The sequence below is a fragment of the Sceloporus occidentalis genome, unplaced genomic scaffold (genome assembly GCF_023333645.1).
Source record: "Sceloporus occidentalis isolate IW3139 unplaced genomic scaffold, rSceOcc1.0.p SCAF_6, whole genome shotgun sequence".
Lineage (NCBI taxonomy): Eukaryota > Metazoa > Chordata > Lepidosauria > Squamata > Phrynosomatidae > Sceloporus > Sceloporus occidentalis.
In genome coordinates, this window is record NW_028316986.1 from 128,684,784 (window position 1) to 128,699,439 (window position 14,656).

The following is a 14,656-nucleotide window of genomic DNA, read 5'->3' on the forward strand; positions in this document are numbered from 1 at the left end:
CACATTGCAGAAATAATCCATTTTGACACCACTTTATCTACCCTAACTCAAAGGAATGGAATAGAATTCTGGGAATTTAGTTTGTTGTGGAGCTCTGGTGCTCTGGCAGTTAAAGTGGTGTCAAAACGTGTGCCCATACCATATGTGGGTGTGCCATATGCAGCTTTTAGCTTACACTGAAGCGGCACGATGGATGCAGCAATGACGCATGCATGAGCCCCATTGTTTTCAATGGAGCTTGAGCATATATGGTATTTCCCTTACATTGGGGGAGGGGGTTTCAGAATGGATCCCCACATAAGGGAAGAGCTGACTTTATGTGCAGTATGGATGCAGTCAATACTCAGGCATCCCCCGGACTCTCTGTGGGTTCTGTTTTGTGGGTTTTTTTGGGGGGGGGCATGAAAAAAAGCTGAATCCAGCCTGGAGGTGTCAAGAATAGTCCTTGAGTATTTGAAGAGCTGAAGATCTTCATCTTTGGAGTTTCACAACACCCAGGAACCCCCCCCCCTTTTTTTTCCCCATCTCTCCCAAGTCCTCAAATACTCCTTCAACCCATAGCTTTGATGTATATTTATGACTGTTTTTTATTCTTGTCTGCAACATATTCAAGTTCACATATTGTACTAAAAGCATTTACATGTCACTGCTAAAGTGATACTTTTTTTTTTAAATGGCTGAAGGCAGCCTGGAAGGAACAAAGAATGTCCACACCGAGTAGACTGTTGCCCAAGCCACAAACCGGTGTACAGAGGGGTCACAGAGTGAGCTAGGTTTGCCTGTTGTCATTAAGAAATGCTGCAGAAAAAAGCATCTGGGGAGCTATGAATAAACAGCTCCTCATGCACCTCCCCCCAGCACTCCATTTTTGGCTGGCATCCAGGTCAGTCTGACCCACATAGCTGAGGATGTGCATCGAAAGCATTTCTCAGGACTCTGCCACTTAGCTTTCTTTATTGTTGACATTTTATACCCTCTGTATTCAACCTGGGGAAGTTCTCTTTATTATATGCTGTGCCTAAACCAGCTGTCTTATGTCATTTCAGCAAGCTGCCTCTAAACACAGCTTGCCAAGAAAAACCTGTGATAGGTGCACCTTAGGGTCTCCCTAAGTCAGAAATCACTTGAAGCCACACAACATGCTCTACTTATCAGATGCTGCTTTTTATGACAGTTTCAAAGATTGTGTGTGTGTGTGTGTGTGTGTGTGTCTAATTATATGTCCTACATGTCTACTTATTAACGGGAAGTAAGAGTTTTGAGCCAGACATGTGCATGGGGAGACCTGGGCTTAAAGCAGGATTTTCACTTTTCCTCTCATATTCTAGGCTCAGTTCGACTGGATGGCATGATCACAGTCTTTAAATACCTCAAGGGCTGCCACAAAGAGGAGGGTGAAGGCTTGTACTCTGCTGCCTTAGAGGGTAGGCCAAGGTTTAATGGTTGTAAGTTGCAGGATGGGTACATTTTGTTTGAATATTAGAAGAAAGTCCTTGATAGTGAGAATGGTTCAGTAATGGAACCAATTGCCTAGAGAGGTGGTGAGGTCTTTTTCTCTGGATGTCTTCAAAAACAGGCTGGAGAGTTACTTTCTGGGGATGCTCCTGCTGGAGATCCTACATTAAACAGGAGTCTGGTTCTGATGGCCTATAGGGCCCTTTTCAACTCTGAGATTCTATGATTATAGGAAGCTAAAACCACACCACTGCATCCAGCACTAGGACTGTGTAGTTTCAAATCAAAGCTTAAATGGGTCCTATATGTATATGCACTAAAAGATGATTGGCATGTTCAGCTCTTATTGGGCCTTGGGGAGAGGCAGGTAAGAAATGATGACGACGACGACGATGGTCATCGCCTCTTTGAGAAGAGGTTCTGGATCCAGTCACAACTTCTCCAGCATTCTAAAAAATTATACTACCACTTCAGCTTCTGCTATAAACCTTGCAGGTGGCATTAGATGAAGGTTTAATGCCTTTCAGGAGTAGGAGTAGGAAGACCATCATTACTTGATAAGAATGTGAGCTGACCAACTCTGAATAGATCTATGGTGTAAACTTTACACTAACATGAACGTGAACAACAAACAGATGGCTTGTCATCCACAGCTCTCTCTCAACCTGAGGTATTTTCGGAGTGTTTAGGCATGTCACTTTCAATATTAAGGATATGTCTGAAGGAATGCAGTCAAGGGTATTGGAGATTTGAATTCTTATCTTCACTGAAAACAATAATTCCTAGAAGATTTACATCCTCTAATGGTGGTTACTCATTGCTGCTTCATCACTGTAACATACGCTTTCCAGTACGCTGCAGTACACTTACTCTTGTGGTTTATTCTTTTGGAAACCCATGGTCATGGCTTGTGGACCAAGCAGTGGGAGAGAAGGATCCTTCATCCTGAAATAGTGGGGAAAGGTACTCCTCTCTCACTGCCTATGGGAACCAATGAGCTTCATTTTGGGCCCTTTGAGAATACACTGATCAGGGATATTTACCAAACAAATTTACTGTAAATTACTTACGCCAAAAAATGAGTCCAGTGACATACCTGAGTACTAAACTATCTGTAATTAAAGAGCAGTTCAGCATATTTAGAAAAGTATGGGAATCAGCTGTTACTTTGAGGAAAAGTATCTTATAGGACAGCGAGCTAGGAACATTAATTCATTTGGGAAGAACAACTTGCTTATTATATGCAGAAAGTAGTAATAGATTAGTGAGATGGAGTGAGGTATGATTATTATTACACAGCTCCCTCCTGGGGAGCCCTTGATGTGAGTGATGGTTAACAGAAGCAGACTTAGATATATAAAAAAACTTTTAGACAGCATCAATTAATAAAGAATGATATTTAACAAAAAACCTGGAGTCCAGGATGAATCTTCCTAAGAGGAAGAAATTCAATAGAAAAGAATATTATACAGTAATAATTCAAGACAATTAAGCTGTATTCGGGTGTATATTTTGGGCACTTGGGAAGAGGTAAGAATATCAGACAGATTCTGGCCTCTTCTCACTGTATCAAGTTCACAGATTTTCTAGATCTATATCTGGATCTAGCTTTGCTCAAACTGATCATGATGAGAGAAAGACAAGGAGAGTGTGTCCTTGACATTTTCCTCTGTGTTACTTTTCAGTATAAAACCACTTAATTAAGCCATGCAAATATGCAAAAGTAAAGTGCCACCAGGGTGAGTTGGGACCTATTTCTTGTTCCTCAGGTTAAAATGAGGCAGTAGAAATGCTGAAATTATGGCCAGGAGCAGTGAGAGTTTAAACAAGGGTTAAGAACTGAAAGTTAGTCCTGGTTTGAAATTCCCTGAAATATAGAAGTGGTATTCAGCCTTTCTAGACAGATCTGTGCCTTCCCTTAAAAAAGGAAGCCATTGTATATTATTGTGATTCTAGGCAGATGGCAACCATACAGAAAGCCTTTTAGGCTTCAGCACTTACATTTCACTAACCTGTCAGTTAATTTTGTATGTCTTTTGGCACCAGATAATTCATTTTTTATTTTTTGCTCTCTCTGAGGTTTATTAAAACATCCATTCAGTCATTTAGCTGGTTGCCCAATGCTCTTATTTTTATTCTGATGTTGGCTTTGCCTTACTAGATTATTTTTCTAATTTGTTATATTGGTTTTAATGCAAAAACCAAAAACACTATATATAAACCAATAGTGACTGAGGGACATTCAACAGGGGTACAATACTTCACAACTGCATTTCTTTCTGAAGGAATAGATATAGCAGAACAGTGCTTAGAAATCCTTTAGATGAAGAATAAAGATGATTTGTGAAAGAAAGGTTACTGTGGTTGATCAGTTCATGGAAGTAAGACCATTGGCATACCAGTACTATTATGACTGGTATCTTTCCTGGTACAATACTTATTTCTATTAAAACAAAGCTGCATTTTTTAAAACAAAAAAAATATATTCATTTGATCATGCCTAGCAAATTAAACAATAAAGGGATGATTTAGCAAATTATATATCATAGTGAACTGTTATCCATGTAACATGAGAAAAGAATAATTGAATAAAAGTTCAGGATATTATTTCTTTGTCAGTAATTTAATTAAATAATTAGCCTGTTTAATTGGCAGCATGAACATGAGTGCTTTGTGAGCCATTAATGTAGAACATTCAAAGTCTACAGCTGAAGCAAAATTATCTTCACCTTATTAAATAAATTACAAAGTTCAAAGACAAACTGTGCTGAATGAAGACATTTTAATTACAAAAAATACTATCTGGTCTTAAATTCGGGTAAATTATTGCAAACGAAAAAGAGAAAACCATTAAAGAAGCAAGTGGGAGAAAAGATACTGATTATTTAGCAATGGCACTTCCAACTAGTGCTTTTAATCTGTTTCTCCTTCATTTGAGGCAATAATAACAAAACTGCCACATAAAGATACAGCAAAATCTCAACCCCAAACATTTACACATTTCTAATGCAGCACAAAACCGGTGCAGTTTCATATAATGGTGCTACGTGTGAATATTTTGAGTCATTCAGAAATCTGGAGTTTCAGATTATCCAGTTTTGTTACTGATGCATTTTTGTGCCGAAGTTTATTTGCTTGTTTTTTTTAAAAAAGAAAGCACTGTGAATACATAAAATTTATATTTCCTATAGTTTGTTTTTCACCCTCCTCTACACCATAAATGCATGTATGCATACTTGGAAAAGCCTTCAAAAAAGGTAATAGTTGTGTGAATTTATGCATGTTGGTGTCATGGTCAATTAAAAACAAACAAACAGACAATATAATCAGTGGACACATACCTGTCTTTAAAGAAGAGGGGAAAGTAATGCACAAATAAGCTAGAGAAAAGTGTGCATGCCTCTTTTCTTATGTTAATTCTCCTAGTTTCCCTTGAATTAGGAGCAATGGAACATAAGACAGAGAAAAACCACAAGAACAAGAGAGGAATGAAAAGGAGATTGACAATTTTAAAGGAACTATCTAAGAGGTTTAACCTAATTTGAGGATATGGTTCAGAACCCTAGACAGCTCCTTTTGAAGTTGGGAATAAAAATAAGGAGAGTCCCCATGTCCCTGACACAGAGGCTGCCAGCTATCCTAAATGAGTGAAATATTTTCATACACTAATATATTGATGAAGTTGTTTTTCTTGTTACGTCCCATATTGTGGCACTGACATGTAAAGGTGGCTCCTAAGTGAAACTAATAATATATATTTCCTTGTGCACCATTTATAATACCAGCACAGATGCAGAGAGATGTGTTTGATCCATGTGCATATCGTGGTATCTATCAATATTTGAAGTTTAAAAGTGTGTGTGTGACAGAGAGAATGGGGGGGGGGGGGGAGAAAGAGAAATGGGGATTGAAGTATTTCCATTTTAGCATCCCAACTCATTCTAGTTCGGCAGTACTGGTTCATCACTATCTTGATAGTTATAGGATATGTATGATCCTCCAGATGCAGTAGAACTGCAACTTCTATCATTTTTAACCATTGGCTAAGCTGACTGGGACTGCTGGGAGTTACTGTGTAAGAACATATGCACTTTGCCAAATCCTCTTCTGCTTAATGCACTAATTGGTGAAGTGTGGGATGATGCAGAGCTTTTTTCTATATTGTTCTGACTACGAATTAGTGCTATATGTTGGTTGTATACCTCCAGAAGTTATAGTCCAAAACAATAGAATTTCCACATTCCCGAATGATGTCATTAGGGAACAGAAACTGATTGGTTACATATCAACCACCCTGATATGATAAATTCCAAATTTGAAAAATCCCAACATTATCCTGTTGTCAGTGGTCAAAGCCTGTTCAGATCACGTTCTAAAGAGCATCATCTTAAGTTCTAATGATGAGTTTGGTTGGCTTCAATGCAATTAACTCAGGACTTTCTGAAAGCCCGTACTCTAGAAAATGATTTCTGCACAGCTTGACTGTGTCCGTTTGTTGTCTCCTGTCATCTCTGTTAGCAAGATCTCATGAGAATGAAGGCAAAATCAGGCTTGTTGTCTGCAGAAAATGGAGATTTTTGGATCCAATTGGAGCCAAATGAATACAGCACCTCTTCCAAGATGTTATTGACAAGGCTGCTGCTTTTCTGGCTTGTCAGCACTTCCTGGCCTTGTGCTAATATGGTAGTCATTAATATCCTGTTACAGAAAGGTGGACAAAGCCAAATGACAATCAATGCCCTGCATTTTCTCCTGCCAGAACTAAGCTAATAAACATTTTAAAGAACTGGCAAAGAGGCAAACGCTATGTCAGTAGATTACTGAAAAGAACAGTAAAATAAACACCTGAAAAATGGCTTCTAAAAATGGCTCTCAAAGACTTTTTTCCTAACCTTCCTTTGGCCTTGATGTTTTGTGTTATATTTTTTTAAAAAAAATAGTTTTAATGAATTTATCTGTCATTAAAAGTTTGATATGAAGTTCTGTGACAGTTTATATCTTTCTTTTTATCTCAACATGAGGAGGGAAGTCATTTAAAACCCTTCCACCAGTCTTCTACCTATCCCATTTGCTTGCAATTGATCCCTAGGCATTTCCATATGTATGATCCAGTAGTGTGATTTAAGATACAGCCTTGAAGTTAAGCAGTTTTAAGTCTTAAGTTTATATTAGGAGGACATTTAAGTATGTGCTTAAGGTTATTCCATTGAAATAAATAAAATTAAGCTGTGATTGTACTGGATGAATCATTCAATTTCTATGCTATCTTATGTGGACTGAAGTCAGGGGGATACAAAGTGGTATATCATGCAGTAGTTTCAAAGTCCTGGCACAGAGCAATATATGTTTGAAGTGAAATTCCCTCTTTTTGGCACATGCTGCATTTTTTTCAATCCACCCTTGATTTCTAATGGGGAGGAGGGCCTCCTATTCTATTCCTGGTTGAATTTCCTGATGAAGTGGCAGACCCAAGGCCAACTCTTGCTCTTACCCTTCCCCAAACATCCCATTTGGGGACCTAAAACTGCCTACTGCAGACGAAACACTGGTATCAGTAGATTTACTTCTGCAGAATTTTTCCTAATGGTAAGTACAACCTCAAGCTTCTTTCACAACATCTCCACCAGTGGACAGGGACCCCACACCATTCTAACCTCTCTTAGATAGTTCTCAAGGAAGCTAGGTTTGCTCTGTTGTTTTTAAATTAAACATTGATGATTTAAAAAGGCTCTATTGATAGTTTTTTTGGCAAAACCCAAAGATGCCTTTTTGTGCACCCTCCGATATTTCACAGATCAAAACTAGGACATATGAAGCCCATTAATATCAAAATGTCACTAAGAGGGGGGAAATTGATGAGGAAGAACAGGCAAGCATGGAAGAGCTGCAGCAGTTTGCTTTTGACTGAGCCTTCTCTCTCCCCTGCTGAATTAAACTGAGTGTAAACTACTTCTGCACTTTGGTTGTCTGAAGCAATTGAAGCAAGTTGAGGACAAAGGGGGAAAATGAGCGGATGAGAGAGAAACTAGGACATTTGAAAAGGATTACTTCAGTGAGGTAACTATTTGTAGGTTTAGAGTATAGCTTCCCGACCTTTCCTATGTATATTAAATTTCTAGAAATGCAACATACATCTCCAGCAATAATAATAATAATAATAATAATAATAATAATTTATTTGTGTTTCCCTGCCTCTCCCAAGGATCGAAGCAGGGTTACAGACTATTAAAATCAATACATACAATACTCTATAAAAAGGCACAAAAATATTACATCAATATTACATTATGCAATACAATACAATAATCCATCAGCATCAGCAGCCAGGGGCAAGACAGAATATCGTTGTCAACAGGCATATTGGTCTTCACTCCTCGGGGGGAAAAGCTTGACAAAAGAGTATAGTTTTAAGTCTCTTTTTAAATGTTTCCAAGGGGGTCATGAGATGGAGCTCCTCAGGAAGACTATTCCAGATCCGCAGGGCCATTACTGTAAAGGCCCTTTGAGATGAGGAAACCTATTTGGAAGATGGTGTTTCCAATAAGTTCTTACCAGATGTTCTGGGTGTGCGGGGCGGCTCGTAGGGGAGATGCGGTCCCTCAAGTAACTTGGGCCCAAGCCATGTAGGGCTTTATAGGTGATAACCAACACCTTGTATTGTGCCCGGAAATGAATAGGCAACCAGTGAAGAGCTTTCAGCTTAGGTGTTATATGGTCAAACCTAGATACTGGCTCACATATAATATACATTTCCAACATGATACGCTCTTTTCTAACTCATAACATACATTCCTGGTCTACATGTTGTCTGCACTTTTAATTTCTAGATAGTACAGTCCATTTAGCACCATTCATGTTGGAAGCATATAGCAATAGCAAGTACATTTCTGTGCCACTGATCAGTGCAGTTAAGCACTCCCTAAGTGGTTTACAATCTGGGTACTCATTATAGCAACCTTGGAAGGATGCAAGCCTGGGTTGAGCTTGAGCCCTTTCACTGGGATTGAACTCGCAACTTTATGGTTTTGAGTGAGTGGCTGCAGTACAGGCATTTAACCACTGCGCCACTAGGACACCCTATACTTTAAGGAAACATATATTTTATATATATTGCAACAATTACTAAGAAAGTCAAAGAAGAAAGTACAAGGCAAGCTTAATGTTGAACAGAAAGAAAACAAAAATAATTATCAGGGAGGAACTACATAAATTCAACCTAGACAATGAGGAAACTGAAATAGTTAGAGTTCCCATACCTAGGATCAAACACTGATCAGAATGGAGGCTGCAATCAAGAAGTCAGAAGAAGACTAGGAATGGGAAGGGCAGCTATGAAAGAAATAAATAAGATCCTAAAGTGTAAAGATATAAACTGAATGCTAAAGTTAAAATCATCCAAGCCATTGTATTTCGAATCATCATGTATAGATGTGAAAGCTGGACAATGAAGAAAGCAGATAAGAAGAAAATCGACTTCTTTGAGATGTGGTGCTGGAGAAGAGTGCTGAGGACAGCCAAAAAGACAAATGGGTCCTTGGACAGATCAAGCCTAAAATCTCCCTGAAGTACTCCCTGTTGTACTTTAGTCACATCATGAGAAGGCATGATTTTTTAGAAAAACCAGTGATATTAGGAAAGGTAGAAGGCAGCAAAAAGAGAGAAAGACTGCACACCAGATGGAGAGATTCAATCAGAGAGGCCACAAGTCTAAATTTGCAGGACTTAAGCAGAGCAGTGGAGGATAGGGTGCTTGGGATTTCTCATCCACAGCATCATCCTGAGTTGGAGTCAACTCAAGGGCAGTTAATAAGAACAGCAGCAGCAGCAGCAGCAGCAGCAACAACAACAACAACATACTCTATGGAGTAACCACAAATACTTTACAGTGGACCTTATTTTCAGCACTGAGGTCCTTATTCTTTATAGAGGTCTTATACTGACAGAGGATTTGGAGAATCAGATACTTACTGTATCTGCAAAAGGCACAATCTAGTATATTGCTTTTTAGTATGAGAAAGAATGTGCCTGCACATAGGAAGGAACTTCACTTTTCTTTGTCCCCCTCATTAAACCTTAGCTCTGCATTGGAAACCATGCTGGCTATTTCCTTAAGTTTAAGAAGCTGGAAACAGGAAAGTTAGTAGAAAAGGGTAATGCATTCAATTAATTATTAATTCCCTGACAAATCTAATCCAAGTGCATTTACATTAGATGGGTAAAAATCCTTCACTACTAAGATTATGTTAAATTCCCATTTAAATCTAACTTACATTCTTGCTATAAAAGCCCTACCAGAAGCCTTTAACTTCTCCCACCCACAGCCTCTGTTTGTGTCGTGAGCTTGGGAGAAAAGGAACAGTTGTATTAATTTTAGATGACTCAATTTCTCATCTACTTGACTAAGCACCCCCCCCCCCAATACCTACCTACCTACCTTCCCTTCCCTTCCCTTCCCTTCCCTTCCCTTCCCTTCCCTTCCCCCCTTCTTTCCTAACAAAAGATTTAAATTCCAGCTAGCATAACTGTTTGTGCTCATAGATGGATGAAAGAGGATGGATGAAAGGGGGTCAGTGCTTCCAGGACAGAAAGCACTCTTGCCTTTCACTAGGGGATGTACAGTCGGCCCTTCTTATACAGTGATTTTTTATACATGGATTCAAGCGTACACGGTTTGAAAATGTTCAAAAAATGTATAAATTTCAAATATCAAACCTTGATTTTCCATTTTTATAAGCAACACCATTTTGCTATGTCATTATATTTAATGGGACTTGAGCATCCACGGATTTTGTTATACGTGGGGGATCTTGAAACCAAACCCCAGCATATAACAAGGGGCCACTGTACTTACATTGACCTGTTGATAAGTCCACTCAGGTTTTTTGGGTCAATTTTGGGTCAACTAAAATTTCTAGACATATACATGAGTATAGACATTTCACATGGAGGCTTTGAGGCAATGAAGATCAGTTCACATTATGAGATTGTTCTTTTATGGGGAACATAGGTTATGTCATGTGACATGAACCAATTTTTCTGTTTTGGGAACTTGCATGATTCTACACCCCAATGAAAAAGCAGAAAACAGGGAAACTTCACCATATTCCAAGACTATTAAGATAGTCTTCATATTTTCATATTATCTAAGCATTAGAACAGTTGGCCCTTGCCTTACGCGGGGAATCCGTTCCGGACCCCCCTGCGTAAGGCAAATTCTGCCTATGCTCAAGCCCCATTAGAAACAATGGGGCTCGTGCATGGCGGTGCACAGGGCGCCACGGGTGTGCACGCCCATTCATTTGAATGGGATGCGCTGCCCCACGTGCTCCTGCAGCTTGAGCGTGTACGCTCAAGACCATGTAAAGTGCGCCCGCCTATAACATGGACACACTGTATATCATTATTTATCATGTTACATGTCTGGCAAAAGTCTTAGCCAACTTCCTGGAAATACAGTAATAGTTAAGATTAAACAATTCAGGGAAATTAGCTGACTTCTGAAAATGTAAATAAAGCAATTTCTGTTCGCTTACGATTGAATGAAATTGTGCTGCTTGGTAGACACACAGCCTTGAGTTTTATATAATGCATGTGGTCATGCAACAAATAATCAGTATAACATACCACACTGCATCTATTACAAAAAGCTGATATATGTAGTGAAACAGAAAAAGTAAGGTAAAACATTGATTTCATTGTGGATACTAGTTGCAATATAAAAATAACAATCCCAAATTTTTACTTTACAGAAGAAAGTAAAGTAAAGCAAATTAGTTCACAGAGAATTTACATAAAGACCCCCCAAACCATCTTAATAACAGAATTCTTATTTTCTTTTAAAGAAACTACAGATTATGGAAATAATAATAATGAATATACACTACATGAATACTTACATTAGCCAAATGAGCTAACTCTATCTCTAGAAAGGAATCCGACGTTTTGGGCTCAGGTCTTATGGTGACCACAATGATTTTGGAATTAACGACTGTGTAATTTCTGTGGGGAGGTGAAGCACACATGGTTAGAACACAGCATTCCTGCAAATGATAATTTGATGCAATCAAGCCAAAGAGAAATAGTATGAACATTTTGAAAAAATACTAGGCTTGACAAGAATTTAAATTCATTTCCCCACTTGCAATTTATCATAAATAGAATTGCCCCTGTTATCAGACATAGTAAAGATTAAAGAGAGCCATTGTGCTGATCCAAGTGCCATTCCTTAAGTATGATTCATTGATTAAAAAGACAGATTGACAACACAAACCTTCAGGCAAACCTTTAAAGGGCTATAAATTCATTTATCTCAAGGTGAACCTCATAGGCTTGTTTTACACAAAATAAAACATATTTCTTGCAAAGTTCTGGCATGGCTGTTTTGCTGACTGCTAACTGAAAAAGTTAAGATGGATGACAGCACTGAGAGTTTCCTCAGAATCAATTTTTTTGATATATAACCCAGGAGATTTAAAAAAAAACATTTGGTTGCACATTTGAGTATGTAACTGGATTGGTCAAACAGAATCTAAGGGATCAATTCACAGATCATTTAAATAGGCTTGATCCCACTGGTTTCCTTAGGGGTTTATTTTGGTAAGATTGTAGCTTGACCTAAGGCCCACTGAAAATGTTAGGAGAGTTAATATCCCAGTTTTGACTTGATCCCTTAGAAAACCATCATCAAAGCATTTACACTAGAACTGTCCAATTCATTTTTTAAATACTATTGTGTAGGGAATATTTTCAGGGTTAACAAAGCACCCTACTTTACAGAGCAGTCCCCCAGATTTACCCCTCTTTATTGATTCCTGTAGTTTATGTTTCAGGGTGCTTTGAAACAACATCTACTCCAGAGTACCATTTGAGATTATCATGGGGAGGCCAGTTTTGCATTGTGTATGTGTGTATGTTTGGGGAGGGAGATTTAATGATCTGAAATTCAATATTTTAAAGGTTTGTTCTGTCTGCCAGCTCCCCCTTTACAAAACAGAAATGAAAACATATTTCAGAAAGAAATGTTGTTTCCAAAATTTCCCTCATCCAAATTTCTCCCTTGATGTTAGTGTTCTGGATCATCTGACTAACATTATAGGAATTCGCAGTTGTTTTCGATTTTTTAATTTCCAAATGCAAGGCACTGTGTTCATGCCATTTGTAGCAGATTTTCATTCTTTTTTTTCCTTTTGTATTTTCTCTCCCTCTACATCACCAGTATCCATGTGCACATTAATGAACTATGGAAAAATATTCTGATGTGATCACATACATAGTTGTATCACAATTCTTTGCATGCTATATTTTTTATCTGCAGCAATAGCAGCAGCAACATCAAGCAGACAATGTGGTTATATACACAGTTGTGTTACCATTCTTTTGGGATCACTTATGTGCATCAGTAAAATCACACATGAAACAAGTGATTACTTCATGGTTGATACTGCGTTTGCTTGTTTCCTTCATGCAGACTTGGCGTTGAAGACCTGCTTTGGGTTCAAGAAAGTAACTGTGGTCCAGCACAAGCTCAAAAAGGGGGAAGGATCCCTCTCTCCTGTAATCTTCAACACCAAGACTTCCAGTGGAATGTGTGTGTGTGGGGGGGGGGGGGGGGAGAATTGGCAAATATTATTTCTTCCTGTCCTGTAATCTAATAGTCAAGATTCAATATATAGGCTACATCCAATCTGCAGGAACAATCCAGTTTGACACCACTTTAACTGCCACCACTGAATGCTATGGAATTCTGGGAATTGTAGATTTATGAGACATTTAGGTTTCTCTGTCAGAGATATCTGGTGTGACAGCAAACTACAAATCCCAGAATTCCATAGAACTGAGCCATAGTAGTTTAGTGTTGTCAAACTGGATTATTTCTACAGTGTTGATGCAGGCCTTGTGTTTTATTAATGTAAATATGATCACCAGTAAAAGGATTGCACATGGGGGACAAGCTACAAGCAATCAGAATGTATCAGATATAGAAGTCACATTAGAAATTCTCCTAATTAAATCAATGTTAAGGAATCTTACTCCTGGCTGGCAACAAGAACAATAAAGTAAATTGAATGTGGTGGGTAAGGTGGAAGGAGAGCCTTCATGTTGTAGTGGTTTGAGCACTGGATTATGGGTTTGAATTCTGGTTCAGCCATGGAAACCAACTGGGTGACTTTGGGCAAGTCACACACTCTCAGCCTCAGAAAATGACAATGGCAAACCCCTTCTGAAGAAACTTGCCAAGAAAATACCGTGATAGTTTCCCGTTAGGGTTACCTAAGTTGAAAACAACTTCAAGGCACGCAACAACAGCAACAACAAAGGTGGAAAAGGACTGCTATTCTCAATTATAGATGTATCATATATAGTGACTTAACTATAAATATAGGTGTTCCTCATCAATAATTTCATACAGTCTGAAACAGACCATCCCAGATCCAGTTCTGGGGGAAGGTTGAATATAAATTAAAGAACCCAACATGGGGAGCGTATTTGCCTTCTTTACATACATACCCAGAATAGTGCCCCTGCAGTGTTCTTTAGGACAGCAGTACCAAATAGAAAGTTAAATAGGCAGTACATCACAAAATAGATGCTCACTAGCACAACCATTTGGCCACTGAACAACATTTTGTTTTGTTTGTGAAGGGACTGCTGTATAAATTAGCAGCAATGAGCACAATGACTGGATGGTAACTTTCAGAAGTATTCAAATACCTGTTGGGGATGGCAGACTGCTTGTGGGCTTCTGAGGAGCATCTATTTCTTTCACTGAGGAAAATAAAAAGCTGGGCATGTGGTCTGACCTACCAGTCTTTTCCTGAATGTCAAAGGTCCCTGTATGATTGGTTTTATAGGTCTCTCTCTCTCTCTCTCTCTCTCTCTATATATATATATATATATATATATATATATCTTAGTCTTTCATTAAAATATTTCAATGCACTACCACTTAAGCTCCCCCTCCAAAGAATCCAGAAAAGCAGACGACATTAATTTTATTTTTATTGGATGGAGGCCTACTGTGGCCTTTGATATATGCTTTGCCCTCCCTCTTTTAAGATGATTTGCCACACATTTCTACTACTGTACCAAACAAGGAGGAAAAAGAAATACTCTGATTGTACATATTATATCACAAAATGCTTTTATTGCTTGAAGGTAAATCCCAGGCAATATCTAGCAATCACTCGGTAAAGATTGCAAT

The 14,656-nt window shown here is 38.5% G+C and overlaps 1 protein-coding gene across 4 annotated transcripts in view; it reads right to left on the reverse strand.

The window, feature by feature from the left end:
• The window catches only part of LOC149311395 (adhesion G protein-coupled receptor B3), a 640,955-nt gene that overhangs the window by 285,597 nt on the left and 340,702 nt on the right, over positions 1-14,656 (reverse strand). For all 4 annotated transcript variants that reach the window (XM_089530992.1, XM_089530991.1, XM_089530988.1 and 1 more), the window contains one exon: positions 11,352-11,454. In XM_089530992.1, the coding sequence (XP_089387118.1) occupies positions 11,352-11,454 (103 nt within the window). The remainder of the gene's footprint in view (positions 1-11,351; positions 11,455-14,656) is intronic.